Source organism: Centrocercus urophasianus, unplaced genomic scaffold (assembly GCF_019232065.1).
Source record: "Centrocercus urophasianus isolate 14NV4802_14NV808 unplaced genomic scaffold, USGS_Curo_1.0 seq_36, whole genome shotgun sequence".
NCBI classification, from domain to species: domain Eukaryota; kingdom Metazoa; phylum Chordata; class Aves; order Galliformes; family Phasianidae; genus Centrocercus; species Centrocercus urophasianus.
The window spans coordinates 2,979,984-3,001,649 of NW_024884933.1; the positions used below are offsets into that span (position 1 = coordinate 2,979,984).

At 55.9% G+C, this 21,666-nt stretch overlaps 1 protein-coding gene across 7 annotated transcripts in view; it reads left to right on the forward strand.

Moving 5' to 3' along the window:
* CASZ1 (castor zinc finger 1) overlaps window positions 1–21,666 on the forward strand; it is a 148,293-nt gene that overhangs the window by 54,417 nt on the left and 72,210 nt on the right. For 6 of the 7 annotated variants that reach the window (XM_042831469.1, XM_042831473.1, XM_042831471.1 and 3 more), the window contains one exon: window positions 13,489–13,574. In XM_042831469.1, the coding sequence (XP_042687403.1) occupies window positions 13,571–13,574 (4 nt within the window). In that variant the 5' untranslated portion in view covers window positions 13,489–13,570. The remainder of the gene's footprint in view (window positions 1–13,488; window positions 13,575–21,666) is intronic. The other variant, XM_042831475.1, reaches the window with a different exon arrangement.

A 21,666-nucleotide genomic window follows, 5' to 3' on the forward strand; every position in this document is an offset into this window, starting at 1 on the left:
TTGTCCCTGCTGAGGACGGGGCTCTCTCAGCCCATCACAGTAATCTGCAATGACTGCATTTCCCTGTTTGTTGATCTCTCCCATGGCTGCAGCCTCCCAGCACCTTTCACATTGGATGGTGGTTCCTAGAGAGGTTCACAGCGCTTCTGCTTGGGTGCAGAAGTTGGCATGGGGCACGTGTATGGTTGCTTGGTTGTGACTTCAGGCTAAAGGGTTTTGTTTGTGAATTTTTGCTTTTACATATGAGAGATGCATGGTGCCTGTGGGATGGCACGGTGCGTTGCAGCAGGTGTGAAGTGCTGCCTTGCGTTTCACAGCAGCAGCTTGCAGGCTGTGTGCACGCATGCGGAGGGTTCCCTGGTTCCCGGGTGAAGCACAGAGCTTCCAGGGCCATTCCTGCCGCAGGGAGCAGCAGCTCCAGACCGTGGAGCTCCAGAGCTATGCCAGCACCGGGGGACTGGTGGCCCCAGGGCTGGAGCCATGGGCAGAGCGGGTCAAAAGAGGTGTGGGGAGCACAGGGTTCTGTGGTTAGTAGCGTGGCCAAGAGCTGCAGATTGTCTCCCCTCAGCGCCTGCTGTCCTTTAGCAGTCGGCCAGCACCATCAATCACACCCAGACACAATCAGGAAATGATTCCCAATCAATTATAATTGCTCTTCACCTACTTCCTGTGTAAATCACTGATGTTTTACTGCAGATGCCAATGAAACAGGAGAGCGCACGGCTCTTCCCTCAACTTTCTGCGTGTGTCAGGCCCACCCACTGAGTTCAGGGATGGCCCTGCCGGCCTGGGAAGCAGCAGGTGATGGGGATGTAAAGCGTCAGAAGGTTTTATTGCTCCTCAAAGCTGGGAACACAGAGGAGGAGATGGCGGTGGCTGCGTATGCTCCTGTCCTCAGCAATGACTGGGGCACAGCTCCTGTGCCAGGCGTTGGGTCCAGTCCTGAAGCAATGGGATTCAGCATCCCTTTCCTGCAGGATGCGGTTGGTCAGAGCGGTGCTCTCACTTTTTTACTCCTTCTGTCCCTCATCCCTCTTTTCTCATTCCTCCTTCGCCTCCCCTTGTTTGCTGGGATACAGCCCAGGAAGCAGAGCCCAAACACTTCTGGTTATGGTACCAAATCCTTCTGAGCTCTCCTACTGAAATCACAGCGGTGCCTACACAGGGTGGGACCTGGGATAGAGAAGGTTGAAACTGGAATACTCACATAGAGCAGGGCAGAAAGCCAAGGGAGGACAGAGGGCGGCTGGGGGCTGCAGATGGAGAGGGGTCGTTGGGGTCTGCATTGGGCAGGCGGTGCGTGGTGCTGGGGAAGCCTGGCCAGGCAAGAGCGCGTCTGAGCGGGTGCAGGCGGGCGGCAGCAGCGACTTCCAGGCAGCTGATTATTTTATGGAGTCCTCAGAAGTCCAAAGTTATGTGTGTTTGTTAAGCGCCGTAACACCGAGTTTATTTAATGTGGTTTTAACTGCCGCACGCTTTTATAAATCAAAATAATTAAAAATAATAAATTTGAAGGTTAAACAACAGCCTGCACCGTGGCAAAGAGGAGAGAGCATGACTGCGGGCTGTGTTTGCGGGGAGGGAGCAGGGGCTGCCAGAGCTGCTCAGCATGTGGAGCTGGGCGGGTTTCGGTGCAGCAGGGGAAGGCAGTGCCAAAGTCCGACTGCGGCATGGCACCATCCCTTCCCAGCCAGGCAGGGTCAGCACGAGGAGAAGCTCACCCGAGAGGCATTCAGCTGTGTCTTCCGACAGCCCAAGGTCTCTAGTTCTCTTCTCCTTGTCCTGGTCTAACAGCACCTGCAGATGCTTGGCTTTGCCACAGGATTTTCTAGCTATCGATACTTTTACTGTAGAGCATTTTTGTGGATGCCCCATCTCAGGCTGTGCTGTCCTGGGGGCCACGATGGGATCTGCCCGGCTCCCCAGAGGTGGCACTGTGCTGGGGGCAGCCCCCCCTGCACGGAAAGGTTCCCCAAGGCGCCTGGAGTGAGAAAGTAGAAGGTGCTGGAGTGTGTGTGTCTCTTTAAATGCTCTTTGTGTCAGCATGATAAGGAATTTGATGGCTTTATCAGAAATACCAAAGCTTTATTTAGCAGGGTGAGGCGAGCGCCACTCGGCTCCACACAATCTGCTGATAAATTGGAGGGAAAAAAAAAAAAGAGGGAATGGGGGGGAGGAATGTCTGAACATTCCCTGGTTGCACGTGGGATGGCCTGGCTCATGGTGCTGTGAGGTTGAGTCGCAGTGTCCTCGCTCTGCTAAAGGACTGGAGCACTCTTGCTCCCAGCACTCATCCCAGTCGTCTCTGTGTCCCCACTGTTCAACTGAGTTCTCTCAGGTTCTGCTGTTTCTCCCACTTCATTGCACATCATCGTTCTCCAGCTCTTTTACCACTGGGTACTCAAGCATTCTCAGCCAGCAGTTAGCACATGACCTGTTCTTCCACACGCAAAGGCACTCATGTTCCCTCTCCATCCCTCCAGCTCTGGATCCCAGAAAGGAGTGGGTTTGGGGTCCCATCTCCTGTCCATGAGGTCACATCCCACAGGCAGGAGGACAGGCAGGTTGGGCACCACTGCGGACTGTGCTGAGGGGATGCCCTGCAGCGAGACCAAGTCAGAAAACTCTTCCGTTGGGTATGCTGGCAGTGGCTTTCTGAGGGCAGTGCTGAGCAGGGAGCTGGGCTGGATTGCATCATGTGATGCTTGTGCTGCTTTGCTTTTAATTGGGCTCAACCTTTCTTTGGAGATCGCTCAGCAGCACTGGGTCTCCGGCCACAGATCTGCCCCCAGTCCCATGGTAGTGCCCTGCCGTGGTGAGCCAGGGCTGCCCTGTGCTTCCGCAGCACTTTGGGACCTGAGCGGAAAGGACTGAGAGCCAGGCTCAGGGTTCCTCCTGATTTGTGTTTATCGTCAACACATGCCATCAATTATATATTGTTACCATGTTTTGTTGTTAATTGCGTGCCTGCAAGCAGGCCACACACATTGGAACAATTCTGGTCTCTTCCTGCTCTCGTGCCTCCACACCTTTTCTTTCCATCCTTCTGTTCATTCTTACTCCTCCTCTTTCCTTTCTCTCTTTCTTTTGATTCCTCTTCTCTGCTTGCATGCACGCGCGCACACCAGCACACACACAGCCCGTGCACAGTTGGATCATCTGCTCTTGGCTCTCACCCACATCCCTTTTTGATGTGGTTTCTGCAGGGTTTGGACCAAGTCCCCTATTTCTCTCTCTGTCATCAGGAAGCCTGCTGCAGCCTCTGCTTCCAGCCGGATCTAGTTAGCTCTCTCTTAGGAAACTTTGCCACCTACTAGAGTGGGGCTGCACTGTAAGCATGGCTGGAGAGCAGAGAGGGCTTGAGCTGCTCCAAGTTCCATCCTGGTGCTCTTGAGTTACACTGATGTCCCTGAGCTGAGGCTTGGTCTCAGCCCAGGGCATCTTTAGGCTTGCTCAAAGCCCTGTCCACTGCATTTCTGCCCCTTGAGCTGCTGTGTGTGAGCAGCCTGCTCACTCAAGCACCAAGGCATTCAGTCCTGCAGGCAACTCACTCTCCTTTGGAAGACAGCACAGAGATGCTGCGTCTGTGCCTGACTGAGGGTGGGCAGACAAATTTAGCAGAGGCTTAACAGCAATTAGGCCTCAATGACCCCTCTTCTCTGGAAGGTTTTGAAGATCCCAGGTCACTTTGGGAAGAGGCATTCCCGAGTGCTCCCTGGCTGATCTCTGCACGGCACTGGAGCGGCTGTGGTGCAGCTGGCTGCACTCTGAAGTGCGTTGGAGTCCCCTGGGGGCTGCTGGCAATAGCTGTGCTTTCAGCGCAGAGCAACGGATGGGACAGCAGGACGGAGGCAGGGACACTGCTCAGCACCCTCCTTGTCACCTGCTGCTCCGGCTGCTGCTGTGGCTTGACTCAAATCCTGTTAAGTCAGCAGCAAAACTTTCACCAGTCTCAGTCCAGAGCAAACATTTTCATTGAGGTCACTTCCAGAGCCAGGGATGGGGTTTGGAAAGAAACACCCAGGAGCCAGTTTGCTGTGATAAAATGGGGAGGGAAGTGAGAATAGATTGCTTTGGGCATGGGTAATTGGGCATGGAGACCTTGCTGACTCAGCCAGCCCTGCAAACTCTGTCCTGGTCACTCAAGCTGCTGCGCTTGTCTTGTCTGAAATGAGCCCATCATCTCCAGCTGCCCCCCAGCAGGCTTGTGTCCCCCTGCCACAAAGCATCTTCCAGCACGGTGCTGAGCAGCCTTGGCTGGCTTATGCCAGCTAGGAGAGGGGCTGGAGGGGCTGGGACACCCGGATCCCATGGAACAGTGAGCTGGTTGGGGTTTGCCCTGTGGCTGCCTGGTGCCACTCTGCACACACAGCCCCTGTGGGCAGGCTTTGTGTTCCCAGACTGAATCTTGTCCTTTCTGAAAGGAAAATTGGAGCAGAACAGGGAAAATGGCCTCGGGCTCCCCAAGCGTGGGGCTGGGGTGCTGGCACGGCACAGCTCCTCCCCGAAGCTGGCTAATAGAAATCAGTCCTGATTAGGATTAGTCCAGCCAGCACTGAGCCGGCAGGCTGATAATCTAATAAAAATTCCCAGGATTGGTTTACTCTGGGGAGGATTTGCGCTGGACGCGGGAGGAGCAGGATTAGCCCAGCTGTGCGGGGAGGGGAGGGCAGCCGGGTGGGCAGGAGGCTGCGAGAGGGTGGGGAGCCCGACAGGCAGCAGGAGTAAGTGGAAGTGACAGGGTCAGAGCAGGCCTTTGTCCTACAGCCTGATTAGAGAGTCTGCCCCCAGTTCCTTACACTTTGGGATGTTGTCGGACAAACCGGAGCTTAAATCTGTCAGAGCGCAGCAGAGATTGGAGTTGACGTCCCGGGAAAATATTCCTTGCTGTGCAGAAATCCAGGCCTGGCTGGGAAAATGTAAAATGCCCGTCCCAGCCCCCTCTGAGCTGGAGGAGGAAATGGGAGCACTGGTACCAGCAGCCACCTTCTGCCTTCAGCTGGGAGGCTGAAGCTGGGCAGCAGAGACACGTCTTCACGTGGCTACCTGCAGTGCAAGCTCTGTGTCCTGTGCCAGCTTCATCCCCTGGTGGAGAGGAGCTCTGGGGACTCAGTTTGCTCTCTGGCTGATGTCCCCAGCCTCTGCTTGACCTGGTGGCAAAGGCACACCATCTTCTGTACTCATCCCTCAGCTCTCCCTGTTGCTCCCTTCTCCTCCCTTTTGATTCATCTGGACTGCCTCCTCTATTGCTTGCCTGGTCCAGCAAAAAAAGGCACTCTGTTTCAATGCATCTTACTCCTTTGGGGGCATCATGGTTGGGTGAGGATCCAGATGTCTACAGGCACAGTCAGGAGTTGGACAGAATGCAGACCCCTCCCGGAGCCTGAACTCCAAAGAGAAATGCCCTCGTAGTCTAGAGGTTGCAGTCTGAGTTGGGTTTTTTTGCCTTTCACAGTTGCAACTGATGTGGAAGGGTTGGAGCCTTTCCCAGCTGAGGGCATCTGTCCGTGGGCCAGCATCCTGTGAGCTGTAGCATCTGGCGGTCGGTTGGGAAATGTCCTCCAACCATCAATGCTCGCCCCCAAAAGAAAGAAAGAGAAAGCCTCCAAGACGAAGCTGAGATAACTAAATAAGGAAAGCACTGTCCTCTCCAGGCTCGGGTAGCTGCATATATGATTGTCAACTTGATGAAATCCCCCCGGATGTAATGAGCTGATTTTCTGCTGTTAATATTGCATCTGCTGATGAAGGATTCGTTAGGATAATGGAACGAAGCTAAAATATAAATGACTCGCTGTCAAGAAGCAGCTTTTGCTTGTGTTCTCCTGACAGTTCCTCGGCCATGGTGAGGGAGTTGTGTGTGCTCTGCACATGTTGGCGAGGTGTGGGCGGTTCTGTGGTCCCACATGTGCACACGTGTTCCCTGTGAGCCCATTGCCCGCAGAGCCTGAGGCTGTGGCACGTGCCCAACCTGCGAGGCACTGCAGTCAGTCCAGAGGGCAGCATGAACGGGTGAGTCCAGCACTCACTCCTGCTCTTCCCCTGGCTGCCCTGCTCCTTTTCTGCTCTCTGTTGGTTTCCAGAGTGGCTGTGCTTTCCTTCCAAATGAGGAATCACCATGAAAGTGAAACTGGTGTGCGCTCATAAAGCTTTTAGAAACGCAGAGTATTGTTTCCACTGACAATTGCAAAAGAGGTTTAGATAAAAGCAGTTTTCTTATTGCTGAGTAGTGGTAACCTTACATCTGTGCATGGAATCTTCGGGTTCCCCATCTGTCCTGGGATCCTGTGCACAGAATGCCAGCTCTGTCATCTCAGGCCTTGCATCTTGCCTGGCCTCTGCCTGCCCTGGCGCAGGGCTGCGTGCGCCCAGTCTTTGTTATGGGTGTGCAGGGAGGAGAACCTGGGGAAATATTTACAAATATCTTCAGTATCGTAGACTTACTGTACATTTCATAACGGCATAAAACAAAACGTAGCATCGCCAGCCTTTCATTTTACCTCGGGCCTAAGGACATTTGGTGTTTTCCCTCAAAGTCTCTGTTTCTGGACGCAGGAGACCAAATGAGAATCTCAGCTTTCATTATTTGTTTGGGCTTTTTTCTTTTTAATCGCATTTCTAGCTCTTCTGATTGCCAAGGAGGAAAAAAAAAAGAATGAAAACATGAACCGTAATGGCTCAAAAATGAAATTAAAAAAGGCCCTGCTTTCTATTATTATTTTTCAAATCACATTTTTTAGGCACTCATGCCAGAGATCGGCATGGTGGTTCTGATGACACTCAGCACTGTGTGGCTGTGCCTGAGGTGTGAGGATGCCGAGCTGCCCAAGTGCTGCTGTGCTCCTGGGGGTCTGGGCTGCCCAAAGCCCCCCAGCAGAACCTTGGTGCTTTCATTGCATGGTTCCCTGCAAAAGGTTGTGAATACGAATGATGAGGAAGGGGTGGGGGGAGCATGTGAATTCACGCCAGAAATTTTGTGGAACACATTTGAAGGAAAACAGCTTTCTGACAAAGTGACGAGTGCATGCGCGTGTTTTTAGAGGGATACATGCATCGCTTTTTCAGCCCTTCTTTGCTCTCCCACAAGTGCTGCGTGGAGAAACATTCTCAACTCAGAATGACTTTCTGTAGGTCCTCAGCGGGAGAGACACGGTGTTTGTGAGGGATGTGGGCAAGCTGAGCAGACTTAGAGAAGCAAACAGTCGGAGAGCTCCTGCCACTGCTGGGAATGTGGCGCAGAACCCCTTCGTGCCCAGGGCCTTTCAGGGCACAAGCTCTCATTGCAGAGGAGGAAGATGGTGAATGCTGCAGTTGCTCCATTGCCTCTTGGCAGTGTCCTGCTCAGTGTCCATGGGATGCAAGGAGCCCAGCACCAGGCCAGTGCTGCCACAGCCTGTGCCTGCCTGGGCTGCGCTTCCAGCATCAGGGAAACTCTTCTGAGGAATTTGGTTGCAAATTCAAGCGCTGCTCGGCCAGGACAACGTGTCAGGGCTGCAGAGAGAGCTGGCTTCCACCTGCCACGTCCATCCTGGGGCAGACCACAGCCCCCCTCCTCTCCTCTCCATTTTTTGCCATTTTTGCCCGTCTGGGTACCCCCAAGCCCCGCCAGCCCCTGCTCCTCTTCCCACGGGCCGTTCTCCTGGGCTGGCCCTTGGAGCCTATCTGTGTGTTTCTGTTTGTCAGGCTGATTTTTTTTTTTTTCCTGGGGTCCCCTGCTTCATCATTATCTTAATCACCGTTGTGTTAAGTTTCATGCTTCCTTTGACCTTTATTTTCGGCCTGGTTATGCTGTTTATCCGCCTCTGACACTTGTCCCCTGGTGCTATTGCCAGGGAAACCCAGTGCAGAGGCTTTTCCCTCTTCCCCCACCCTCTTGTCCCTTTTCTGTTTCATTTTTTTTCTTTCCTCCTTTTTCTTTTTTTATTTCCCCCCCCCCCCCCTTTTTTTTTTTTTTTTTTTTTTGTCTTTTAACATGGTTTTCCTAAAAAGTTTTTTAATCAATCAAATTTGAGGCAGAAAATAGGCTTGGTCACGCCTGGTCCTTGGGTCGTGTGACACTCACTCAGGGTCCTGACAGCTCCTCAAAAGGGGCCGGGGGGCCGGCAGCGCGTTTCCCCAGGAAAGGCCCCGTTTCCATGGCGCTGCCCCCACCTCCCCGCCAGCCCTGCTCGGCCTCGAGCCCCCAGCGCCCGCAGCCTTGGGAAGCGCCGCGTGCTGGGCCGTGCTGACAGCTGCCGGGGTTCCCCGCCACTGCAGCTCGTGGGGAGCCAGCAGGACAGGCGGCTGTGCGCCGTGCCCCGCCAAACCCGCATAATCAGGGGCTTTTCATCACGGCCCCTTCCCTATCCCCAGCTGAGGCCGTTGCTCTGGGAGGGTTCAACACAGCCCAGGCCTGCAGAGCTCCCCAGCCCTGCGCCCGTCTGCATCTCTGGGCCACTTTTCCCCCTGCCCTCTTCTGGTTCTCCATTTGTGCCTGGTCTTTTTTTCCATTCTCTCTCTCTCTCTCTCTTTTTTTTTTTTTTTTTTTTTTTCGTCATAATTAATGATTAGTTTTAATTGGTTTGCTTAGGCAGCCTGACAGCAAATTAGCGGGAGCCAGCCCAAGGCTGCGTGTGCCAGTTTGAGGATGGCTGGCGGATGCCGGGCAGGAGGTGAGGTGGGCTCCTCAGGACATCCATGGGCCATTGATGTGACCCTCAGGGCTGCCATCTCCTGTCCTGTTGTCCCATGTCTGGCTCCAACAGCAGTAAAGTTGCCTCCAGATGGGGTTGGTTGCCAGCAGGATGGCCGCCATGCCGTTCTACCACCTCACACCCATTCTCCTTCGTTTTGCGTTGTCTTCCTTGAGCTGAGCTGGGCTCTGTTCTCCAGATGTGGGCATAGGGTCCCCCAGTGCCCAGGGAGCCTCAGCAGCCATGGAACAGGTGGCCCTACCTGGTGCCAAAGCCAGGTAATGGGCTGGAGTGGAGAGGAAAGGGAGGGCTTTGCTCTTTTCTTCCTTGGCCGTGATTTCCCTTTGCTTTGCTTTTCTTTTCTTCGCCTTTTTTATAGCTCCCATTTTTCTTTTTTATGAGAGAGAAACGGCAGGGTTCTCCCACAGCTGGGAAGAGCACTCGGTCCCAGGCTGCTCCCAGACAGATGGAGGGGAAGAGGAGGGGGGCAGCGGGCCCATAATCCTGGGGGAAGAGTTGTGGTTAAAGAGGATTGGGTTGGAGTCTAGGGCAGTTCAGCGTCTTGCTGAAGGAGGAAGGGACAAACACTTGCTATTCTCATTTTCAGCACAAAACTTTCCTGACACCGTTGGTTACTGCGTAGCCCTCACAGCCAGTGGATGGAGTTGGTCTGAATTACACTGCTGGTGCTGCCTTGTCATAATGGCAGCCAAGATGGGAAGGCAAGGAAAACACGAGTTTCTCTCTCTGTCAGTCCGTGCATTTTCCCCCAAGCAGCCAAGGTGTTAATGGGTGTGTTTGCCCTTTCTGGACGCTGCTCTGAACCTCCAGCGTAGTGTTAATATCTACATATGCCTTTTAATGGTATCCAGAGCACGTGTAGGATTGAAATCAGAGAGATCTGGTGTCTTCCTGGGAATTGTGTCATGCAGGAACAGCCTTTTTGTCAGCCACAGAGGTCCCTGCTGCATTCCAGATTCATGAGAGATGGAAGGCAGTGCAAACACGTCTGCTTACACAGCTCCGTGTGTTGCTCAGCTGTGGACGTGCTGGCAAATGCCATGCTGTGATAGCCTGCTGCAGGCTGGCTCCTTCCCCAAGCACCTGTATGTGTAAGGCTCACCCAGGTGGGTGTGCTGATGCTGCCTGTAGGTACACTGATGTCCCTGAGGCTCAGGGAGCTAGTCTTAGCTCTCGTGCTGCTCAGACGTGGTTCTGCTCACCACACTTGTGTCACTCCCCAGCCGCGGTGTGACCCTCAGGTCCCACACGTGGCTTTGCCAAAGGTTTGCACTCAGCAGAGCTTTGAGTCCCTCCAAAGCAAGACTGGGGACAAGTCTGCTGCTGCAGGAAGAGAGACGAGGGAGAAGGGTGGAGAAACACCTGCTAGGAGAGGCACTGGGACCTCCCATCTCATGTCACTTTCGTGTGATCACAGCTTATTCCCACTGCTGCTGTCCCTGAAGGAGCAGAGGATGCATTTTGAACTGCTACAAAGCCTCCATGTCCTGAGTGCTCGAGATGTTTTCTTTTCCTGCTCACTTTGCCTCAGTGTTAAGGCCCTTTTCACTTCCCCCTTAGGCTGCACTCAAGGAGGCGTTAGCACGAGCAGGTTGTGTGCCAGCAGGACTGGGGCCGGTCCAGCTGAGCCTGATGATGACCCAGACCCCGTAACATCCGTATGTCACCCACATGTTAGCCAGCATTCAGCCTCTCCCTACTCATTGCAGCCATGTAGCTTGTGAACAGTGGCTGGGGGTCAGCCAGGGAGGGAAACTGAGGCAAGGAGCCGTAGCTCCAGGAGGCACAGGTGTGGGATCGTAGCCCTCTGTGGTGCAGCCATTGTGACAAGCCCAGCTGGGGGAAGCAGAATGCAGAGCTGCCTCCTGCCTCTGAGCACTCGCCTTGGCTGCTGCCTTCCCCTCGTCTTCCTCACCGGCGTGCCTGCAGCCCTGCGTCGGCCGGCTCCTTTAAGGCAGGCGCGGGGGAATCGCTCAGTGCCAGCCTTCACTGCGAGTGCCGCTCCCGCTTCCCCCTCGGAAAGTTTCCTGCCCAATTGTTATGTGCGATCCGATCTGAAAGTTGCTCTCTAAGCTTCTTGTCACATTTTGACTTAATGAAGTGCAACTGGAGTGGGAATTGGGGTTCATCACGCCAGTCTCACTGCGCTCCCTTGTTGTCAGAAAACAGGGGCGGTTGGGGACCGTAATGCAACGCTGCAAGTCGTTATCATTCCGGTCAGTCTGTTTAACACAAAATTAAACAAAGAACTAATTAGTGCCTCATGAATTAATAAATGCGCAGTTGCCGGGTAGGAAGGGGAGGAAGGAAAAAAGGTTGTTGAAGGAAAGATACTGAAAAAGTCGAATTAGGATGTTGTGTCAAGGGGAAAAAAAAATCTGAGTCCACTTTGGCAAAGTTTGGCTCGGTTGGCTTCCCTGGGAGAAACTCCCTCCTCCTCCTGCATCCTGCTCACCGGTCCAGAGCAGCCCTGCATGGGTGGGTGTGAGGCACCTGGGTTTCTGCTCGGTGCTTTGGAGGAGTTGGAGCTGGGATCCACATAGAAATATTTACCTGCAGGGCTTGGCACGGGAGCTGGGAGGTATGGGCAGTTTTCCTTGGCAGGGGGAAGGCTGTCTTGGTCTGAAATCTCTGGGGTCTGGGCCATTGTGGAGGGGCTGTGGTGATGGCTGTGGGTGTCCTAGGAAGGTTTGCATCTCTCCAGCCTGGGATGGAGCCAGCCCTCGGCTCAGGGCAGGGGAGGAAGCGGGAGCACAGCTGCAGCACATGGAGGCCGGGGCAGGGCGAGGTGGCACCTGCGGCTTCAGAGATGGCAGCACGCTGCTGGTTTTTCTGGAGAATTTAAGATTGTCCCAGGAGCAGCGTGTAATCTCAGATTAGCCGTGTCCTACAGTGCTCCCCCCTCCCCTGCTCCTCGCCATGGCTGCGTGGTGGTGAGGAAAGCTCCTGGGGGGGCAGGTGCTTTGCACCCAAACTGGTGCCCAGCCTGCCAGCCCAGTGGGTGCCATGCTGTGCCGTGCCTTGCTGTGAGCAAGAGGGCTCTGCTCTGGCGCATTGTCAGGCTGGGAAGCAGGCAGAGCTGGGGGAGGGAAGAGTCCATCCTTAAGAGGACATGTCAAGTACAATTAGCGTTATCTGTCTAAATATGTACTGGGAACACAGAATACAAGAGGAGGCCTGGCTGGCTTTAATGGAGACATATGCAAGGTCATATTGCCTCATACAATCCCCCAATCTGATTTGGGGATTACACATTCTAAGTAAATTGGCGTTATTCCTCTTGCATCATTGATAAGCTGCGACCGAAAGAAGGGGAGTAAAAAAAAAACAATTAAAAACTCCATCTGAAGAATTGACCGTGCACGGGGTGAGGGTGTAAAGCCGGGGAGGCAAGGAGAGTTGTACAGAGAGCTCGGAAGGAGGGGGGGAACAAAGGGAGAGAGAAAAAAGGAGCATGACAGAATGGGAAGAGCAAGCAAGAAAGAACAAAAGGAAGAAAAAGGTGGGAGAAGGGACGAGAGAGCCCAAAGGCAGAGGGACCCCAGGCTGGGGAGCTGGTACTGCTGTCTTCAGCTGGGTCAGCCCTGAGGTGTGAGTGGGGAAGGAAGGAGCTGGGCTGGTTGTGCATCTTCCATGCCCCAAGGGATCCCCAGCTCCATGTCCATCACGCTGTCTGGGATATCTCACCAGCTCCTTCCAGCTCTGGGTCCCAGCCAGCACCCCCCCACCTGTCTTTAGCGCAGCATCCTGGCACGGGTGCAGCATGAATGGCAGCAGTAGCACAGAGCACCAGGGCCCCCAGGGGCAGGGGCAAGCAGCAGTCACAGCATGCTCTTCCTAGAGCTACATCCTTATCACTGTGCCCTCCATGGGGCAAAGGGGGGATGCACCAGGGCTGAGCAGGTTGCACGGCGCTGCATCCTGGGGAGGGACGTGCTGCCAGCTGGTGCTCCCAGTGCAGCCGCAGGCTCCCTGTGCCTGACCTCAGGCCGGTTTTAATTTCGCTACCACATCACAGGCAGTTGTGACAGCAGCTTTGGCAACCCTGCACTACAGAGACTGCAGGGTGGGCCGGACGCCGCTGCTGAGCTGAAGCCACTCTCTGCTCTGTGCCACCTCACAGCCTTGGGAGAGGGAAGTCCCCAGCTGCTGCTGTGCCACCATCCTTCCCCAGGCGAGCTCTCCTCCCACCCTGCTGTGCAGGATAACCCCCTCCGGAAGTCTCACGGCACGGCTTTTATGCTCTGTCACATTTTTGGAACATATGGTTTTAAATAATTCAATTTACTTTTCATGTGTTTTGCTGTGACTTTTTTTCCCCTGTCCCTTTTCTCTTTCTTCCTTGGCTCTCTGCTTTATCCAGGAAGGAAGAAGCACAGATGAGGGCTGGGGGCTCACTGCTGCAGGACCCCACCCCACACTCCTTCACCCTGTGCCCCATAGGGGATCTCTGGGGGTCAGCAGGGGAAGTGAGAGGACTGCAAAGGGAATATTTGTCACGGAGCGGAGAGCACTGTGTGTGTGTATGCAGGCAGTCTGTGGGCACAAGGTCTGCCCTGGTGCCTGGGTGCAGGAGCCACACCAGCAGGAGCTGCTCTTTGTGCTGAATGCAGCACACCAGATACTTGATGGCATGCGCAGCACTGTATGGTGCAGCCAGGAGCAGGAGAGCACTTTGTGAAGTCTCAGTGCCCCATGCTGGTCCTGCTCATAGCTGGGTGCTGTGAGGTTTCGTCGGCGTGCCGTGCGAGGCGCGCTTCATGTATTAACTGCATCCTTTTTGTTCCCTCTCCAGGATGAAGTGAATTTAGAGCTAAAAACCAGGCAAGAAACCAGACCTTGAAATCTCCGAAAGGTAGGAGAGACTTCAGACTGCAATGGGTATGTCACTTCGCCCTCCTGGGTTCTCTTTTCCTCTGCTTGTCTCTCCGTCATGGCCTGCTCTTTGTGGCTGTGTCTGCACTAGAACTTCTGGGACTGGACCATCATTAATTGTAAAGACAGATGCGAAGAGAAGAAGGTCTAATGCAGACATGGCCCATGTGTCTCCTAATCCCGTCTTTGTCTTTGTGTAGCAGTTGTTCTGAGCACCTGATTTTGTCACTTTGGGTTTTCCTCAATATCTTCTCTGCTGCCTCAGTCTTTACAGATAAAAGTGTGTAAGGGCTTTGGTGAGGAGCGCGCCGCTTTATGTTCAGCTACGTGGGCTGGTGGGAGATGGATAAGGGCCGTTCAGTGCATCGGATGCAATCTGTCCACCGCGAGGTTTTGCTGAGCTCAGTTCACATAGTTTCAGATGGCCATGTGTGCCCTCTCCTCTTGTATCCGCTCAGACTGCAGCACCGTGCTGGTAGGATGGAAGCACTCTGTGTCTTCAGCCGAAAGCTGACTTCTCTGTGTTTTCTCTTACACACACCCTTGCTGTACAGAAAGCAATGCAGTTACCAGGGCTGGGTAGTCACTCAGTGTATGCTTGTTAAAGTCAGGGGATGTGAAAGGAGATCACCTCTCTGAACCACTGAGCAAAGAGGTGCCGCTCCAGGCCGCTGTCCCTCTGTGCTGGCGCTGCAGAGCATTGCCAGGCACCGACGCAGCCTGGGTTGGTGCTGGGGCAGACGTGGCCGTGCTCCCCGTGCCGTCTGCTCCCAGTGCAGCCCTGCGGCACGGGGACCCCAGGCAGGGAGCTGGCGTCTGAACGGGACCAGGGGGGTGCCTGGGGGGGCGGGGGGGCCCCGAACCAGGCTGGGCAGTGTCAGAGGTGACCGGTGGAAGGCTAATGTTATGTAAATACCGCCGCCGTAAGACAGCGGGCCTGAATGGCCCTGTGCGTCCATCCATCATTGCTGAGGAACAGAAGCCTCCCTGGGAGCCGGGGGGGCCGGCAGCGCGGGGCACGCAGACATAGGCAGCATGTGCCCTACTCATAAACTGTTTGTTTTCTTTTTGTCTCTCTCGTTTTGGGACACCCCACTGAGAGCAACTCTCGGTTTTGTCCTCGCAACCTCTCCCCCAGCCTTCCCCCGCCCTGCCAGCCTTTCCTTTTCCTCCCTCCTTACTCCTGCCCTTAAAAAAAAAAAAAAAAAAAAGGAAAAAAAAAAAAAAGCCCCCTGTTCACATTGCGGCTTCTTTCTCTGACTTCAAAGGCTCCCCATCATTGTTTGGGATCGGCAGGCAGTGGCCCTGAAAACGTGATCACAGCCGGGCACAGTGTAGGTCAGCAGCGAGCGCCATGCTCCGAGCGCTGAAAGGAGCGGGCGGATTCTTCCCTTTTCATGCTTCACAACCCTGGTGACAGCGCCCGGCCTCGCCCGCGCGCTCCTCGCCGCATGGCTCTTCTTGCTCTTTTCTCTTCCAGCCTCCTCCTTTCTGCCCCAGGTCCCTTGTCTCTCCATTCGCACTCATTCTGCTCTCCTCTGCGCCCAGCATCGCACACTTACTGCACTCTTTCTTTTTTCGTTCCATTACATTTCTTCCTCACTCCCTCTTTCCAGCAGTGGCACTGGTTGTTTCCTTCCCCCTTCTCCCTCTCTCTTCTTGCTGTTGCTCTTTTCTCGTAGTTCACTGTTTTCTTTCCACCTTTTTCTTCTCCTGCAGACCAGCCCAGCTGCCTCACGCCCCCATCCCTGCTCAGCAGCTGCCTTCCCTCAACGTCTGCCTGTGTTTCTGTCTTCCCTGTGACATCTCACTCGCTGTGTCCTCTATTACAGAGGTTCTGCAGTCTCTGGATCTGCCCCTAGTCCTGCACGAGGTGCAAGTGGCACTGCACCCCCATCTGTGCAGGCAGCCACTGATTCAGGGGGATTACAGGGAACCGCAGGAGATTTTTGGCTTCTGCAGGTCCCCAGATGGAGCATCACACTGGCACCGGTGCTGGGGGCAGAGGGAGGCAGGGGTTCAGCGAAGTGAAGCAGCTCCAGCGCCTTCTGTGGCCATCCCAGAACACTTTCCCAGCGGATTACTCACCTGGTTGCGCTGACACTGAGTTGTACAGGGACTCCCTACCCCCAGAGCAGCCCAATGGCTTCCTTTAGCCCTCTGAGAAAGGTTGTGCCCCTCCAGCCCCCCTGGGGTACAGCTGCCCCAGCAGCACCGATCGCAGTGCTTGCGCCTCTGGTGATTTGTGAGGTTGTTTTAGTGGCGAGGAGCCCACCAGGACTTGTCTCTTGCTAAATAGGCATATTAAGGGACATTGCGGCAGGGGTTATAGAGTAATAATTTGTCCTAATGAGCTGGTGTCACGTTCTCCCTGGCCGGGCTGCAACGCGAGCGGAGCAGCGGTGGGAGGGGGCCATGCTGGCTGCCCTGGCCGCCCGGGTTAATGAAGTTGGGTGCTGTTTGGGGTCAGAGAGCGGGAGCTGAGGCAGCCCCAGGGCAGCGGGGAGGGATGGGGCTGCCCTGGGCTGCGTGCCCTGGGCTGGGCTGGTGGCAGTCAGATCAGGGCTGAGGCAGAGGGCGGGAGGAACCGGGATGCGGGGCTCTGGTTCCTGGGGACCACAGCACCCCGACCTTGTCGCCATCTGCAGCACCCTGCCATCTGCAGCACGAGCCCTGCATGCCCCCTTCCTCCTCCTCCCACCCATCTTCCTCTGCTCCTTTCACCCCCCGCTTCTCTTTGCTTTTCTCTGTCTCCATCTCTCTCCCTTTCATCTACTCGGAAGGCTTTACTCTACTTCCTTGTCACCCTAATTGATTGCATTAACCTTTCAGCGTATTGGATTTCCCCAGCACCGTGCAGAGAGCACTGTGCAATATGCTTATAATCTGGGCTGTAATGGACAGGGAGCAGTCAACGAGCCCTTGCTCCAGCAGCTTCTGCTGACAACTTCGTCTCGGGGAGGGGAGAGGGAGCGTGCCCGTGGTCCCACATGATCTCTATGGGGCAGGCACAGAGGGGTCAGGCCCGGCCCCACAGCCACGAGTCCCAGCTGGCTGCTCCTCTGCCTGCACTGTGCTGAATTACCACGGGCACTTGTTGCTGACTGCAGGGTGAGATGGCGGCGTGGTGGAATCCACGTATTTTCACATCACGTTTGCCTTTGCTTTTTCCTTCAATTTTATCAGGAGTTGGGGGGGAGGGAGGAGAGACGCTTTTCCTGGGGATTTAAAGACAAAAAGGTACGTGGTTACAGCTCACAGTGTAAGAACAGCCGTGGCGGGATGGTTTGGGATAACTTCAGAGGAGCTGCAGCATCCTGGGAGGGCTGCGGGGAGCCCAAATGCTCAGAGCTGGCAGTGACGGAGCCTGCGGGCCCTCGGCACACCGGGCACGGGGACACATCCCCACTGCGTGATGTTCTGGGGGGAGAGGAGGAAGGACAACAGTCAGAGAGAGGAAAAAACTTTATTCCAGGTGATGACCGCGGAAAGTGGGTGGCTCTGTACAAGCTAGGAGGTGGCTGAGGGGAGGGGCTTTGTTTTAGGTTAAATAGAGAAAGAATAGGAGCAGGAAGAAAAGAATGAGAAATCTAAAACGAGCGAGAGAGAAAGCGAGCGAGAGCAGCACCTCCTAAATGGAAGAGTAAACAGGCACTCCGAGGCATTAACTTAATTGATTGTTCTGCAACAGGCTGAACGCTGTGTTATTCTGTCGCCGTGGCAACAACCCAAAAAAATTGTCAGCCTGTTTGGATGAAGTGAAGCGAAACATTCTCTAATTTGCGGTGATCCGGGTGTTTGTTTTCCTTCCAGAGAGGCGGGGGCTCTATTGATCTATTGTTCGCAGGGAGCTCTCCTTGGCAGGGCCGGGCAGGGCAGGTAGCGCGGGGAGCGCCCAGCGCCTCCCGGCTGCGTCCCGCACCGCCCCCCGCAACCCCCCCCGCCCGCCCCTCGGGCACAGCGAGGAGCGGAGCGAGATGGGCTGCGGGGCCCCGCACCCACGTGCCGCCGTGCAACGTTTCCCACCGTCCCCAGCCCGCCTCGCGGCATCGCAGCCCGGCTTTTGCGGCCGCACGGGGATCCCGGCTGAGTTCAGGGGAGCGCGCCGGTGCCGGCTGCTGCTCGCTGGGCTGAGCGGGGCCGAACCACGCGCCTTCCTCTGCTGGCCGGGGGGGTTTTCCTCCCCTCCATCCCGGCTGTAACTCCTGCCCCGCTGCCCCGCTGCCCCGCTGCCGTTTCCCAGCGTAGCTGTGGGTCAAGGCAGGGCGTGCTGGAGGGCAGCGGTGTCCCTGGGCGCGGTGCCCTGCCCGGTGCTGCCGGTGGGTGTGCGTGGCCGGCTGTGCTGCCGGCTGGCTAGCAGCGGCGGGAGCGGCTGAATAACCCTGTAACTGGTATGAAGGTGAATTCACGGTCTGGTGAGCACTGAAAATACGAGGGCTGCGAGACAGGCGGAGCGCAGAGAGGGGAAGGGAGCTCACCCTCGGCTCAGGGCAGCGCTGCGGGGCCGTGCTGGGGATGAGGCGGGTGCTCGGTACTGCAGAGATGGGCGCACACCGACACAGCCATCGCACCGCAGCACGGACAGCCGCACAGCAACCAACGGCACTGGTGCACACGGGGTGCCCCGGGCCGCGCACACTCGTGTGCACAAGCATGCGTGCGTGGAGGAGCAAACGCGGTGCTGAGCCGTCCGCAGCAGGCTGGCTGTCAAGGCAGATCGCTCTCCGGTGTAAGTGCGCGCCAGTCGGGCAGCGCAGCAGATTTATCCCCACGCATCTTGAGCGTCTGTGCGGTTACCTGCTGCGTGCAGGAGAGGGCTGCGGGAAATCCATTCCCCTCCAGCTGGGAGAGGCCGACGCTCGCAGTGCCGGAGCTGTGCGCAGAGGGAAGCCCTTCAGCTCTTCACCCGGTGATCTCCCTGCGCCCAACCCTGCCACGGAGGGCACTGTGCCGGCAGCTGAGCCGGCGGTGATTTCGAGTTAGACGTTTGCAGAGGAGACTTGGATTAATTCGTAGTAAAACCCAGCAGCGCCGGGGTGCCGGCCCCACATTCCTGGGTGAGCCGGCGGCCGAGGTGCGCGCTGGGCGGGCGCCAGGTCCTGAGCAATCCCCGCGGAGGTGGCAGAGCCATCCAGCCGCAGCCTCTCCCTGCTTGGGCTCCTTCATTATTAATTTATTTTTCTCCCTTCCTTGGCAAAAAAATAGTATTTGGTAACGACCTCAAATTGCAAAATGCTGATGATTTGGAGAATGTGTCACAGAAGCTCCAGGGTGATAAAGGGGAGACAAATCCCAGCCAACAATCCGGCTCAGCCAGTTTGCCTATTTATTAAAGAAAAAGCCCAGATCATTAACTTTTTTTTTTGTTGTTGTTCTGTTTGCGGGCAACTCCCTGCTGGCAACTTTCGGGCGCCCAGTAAATTAACCCGAGTATCGGCCTGGTTCGGGGCTGCTGCAGTGCCTGCTGACGGCTGCTGGGAGCTGCGCTCATTTGTGGTAGCGCAAACGAACCCGTGAGGGTCCCCCCATGGAAGTGCTGGCAGAAAACCCCAGCTGCCCTGGGGAGGGTCAGGCTGTAGCTGGAGAGCCGCTCTCCTCCCATCGCTCACGCAGTACGCGGCCCCTTTGGCACCGCAGGGCTCTGTGGGTCCCCGAGGGGCACGGCTCTGTGAGTTGGCCTCTGCCTTCTTGGTGAGCGTTCAGAGCTGAGGGCCTCTGAGCGTGATCGCATCCCCCTGCTCCCAAACATCCCACGTGTTCACTGAAGCAGCGCTTTGAGCTAAATCAGTTTGCTGAAGGCTCCAGCTTCCCTGAATTCGATGTCAGGACCAGGCTTGCATGGCTGTTATTCAAGGAGTTTTATCAAAAGCACGAAGCTAGCATCTGCCCTGTGCTCCCCCCTGGGCACCAGCAGCAATCCGCCCTGGCTTTGGCACAGCGAGGAACTGCCCCACGGAGTGCAGCTGTGGGCAGAACTCGCGCAGCTCCTCCATGGCAGCGCGTCGCCTGGCCCTGGCACAGCTGAGCTCAGGTGGGGAAAGGAAGCAAAGGCACTGCTGGGCTGCCGGCCTCCCCACTGCTGCACCCGGCGCTGGGTTTGGGCGTTGCTTTGGGCTCCCGCTCCATCCCTCCTTGGGTGCTGCCTGCTTCCCAAGGCCTGGCTCGTGCCCTCGTGCGCAGCTCACGCTGAGGCCGCCCCAGCCCTGCGCTCACGTGGGCGCTGCTGGGAGGAGAAGGGTATTTTTCAAGGTTTCTGCGAGGTTTTTTTCTTATGAAACACAAGGATGTGCAATTTTTTTAGTTTCAATTTAGCATTGGAGAATTTTATAATTTAGTAATTAAAATCTCTGATAGGCTTTAGAAATTGCAGCTAATTGAATTTAATGGGAAGATGATTTTCAATTTTATTTGATTACCCGGACCCCTGGCATTGGTATTTATGGGAAAAAAATGGGAAATGTGCTGTGTGGGCTAAGATGGTATAATTGAATTAGGGCTAATCGGATTTCTTCGTCATGAATTTCACTATAATTTTCCTATAATTTTCCATTAGATATCTAGTTTACAAATATTCACAAAGAAATGAAGCTCTTTCGGAATGGAGATTGCTGGCTAACAGGATTACGGGGACGATAGCTCGGCACTGCCAGCCCGGGCTCCTGCAGTAATGCAATCGCTGCGTCTGCCTCACACTTCCCGCCCGCCGCTGCTCCTGCACCCCGACGGCCTCAATGGAGCTCCCGCGGGGCCGCATCGCGCCGCGCTCTGCCTGTCGCTCGGCCCCGCACGTGTCCTCGTGCCCCGGCTCTGTGTGGTGTCACCCACGTGTTCAGCAATGTGCTGCTCCGCGGCCTCGTGGCACAGCGGGGTCAGCTCGTGCAGATCCAGCCCAGGTAGCGCCCTGCTGGCGCCCGTCACCGTGCCACGCTGAGGGGACTCCGTGTCCCCTCCCTGCGCCGCTTCATCCCGGGGGAGAGGTCCCACCGCTCGCAGCCCTGCGCCTCCGTTCTCTGCTCTTGGTGCTGTGGGCGCAGATCGCCCTTCTGTGCCCCCTGCCCTGTGGGAAGGGCTCTGCCCAGCTCGGCTCTGCCCTCGGGCCGTCCTGCTGTCCCTTGTGCCATGTGGGGCTCTGCCCTGCAGCTCGGGGCTGGTTCTGCTCTGTGGTGCCCAGGCTGTGCCGTCTGCTCCCTGGGCTCCTCGGGCTGCGCTTTTAATCCCTGCAGTAAATTGCAACTAATTGGTCAGGAGATGCAGCGTTTGGCTCCCAGGTGCTGGGGGCTGGCAGCCCCACATCGGGAATTAAGACCGAGGCACAGCACCTGGCGCATGGAGGCTGGGCACGGGCATGTTGGGAGCTCTCAGGCACCGTGTGCCAGTAATGGGACTGAAACTGAACAGAGAGGGAAGGAGGAGGAAAGGGAAAGAAAGCTTGGATTGTCTCCTCCTGCTGCCCAGGCCCCAAGGCCTCCGGGCACCTCCCTTGACAAAACAGAAATCAAACAAAATTACAGAAACAGGGAAAGAGCATTTGCCTAATAAACTCCCCGAGCAGGAGCAGGAGGCACGCGGCGCTGCCAGATCTCCAACCTGCAATCTGCACGGCAGCGCCAGGAGCCCACGCGGAGCCCCAGCGTGGCCCCGGGGTCAGCCCCAGCCAGGAGCTGCCAACAAAAAGGGCTCGGCGTAAAGAAACAAAGGGGAGATGCGTGGAGGGGGATACCCCACGTACGGGTGTGACTCACCCCCCGCTCAGCCCCAGCGCACTGTCTGCGGGGAAAGCATTAAACTGTAATAATAATAATAAATTAATCATCCTTCCCCCTCCCATCGCACTTTTCATCTGAGGATCTCTGAGCACCTGGCAAACATTAATTACCGAGAGCTCCCGACACCCCTGGGAGGGTGGGAAGGGACGAGCGGCGTTCACCTGCCACCAAAGGGCGGCCGAGGCTGGGTGTGGGTGCACGGGGATGGGGCAGAGGAACATGGGCGCCCTGATGTGGGGTCCCCGATGGGCACAGAGCCCGGCTGTTCTTGGGTAAGAGGCAAAGAAGGGAAGATGGGGAAATAAAGCCCGATCCTGTGACTGGAGATGGGG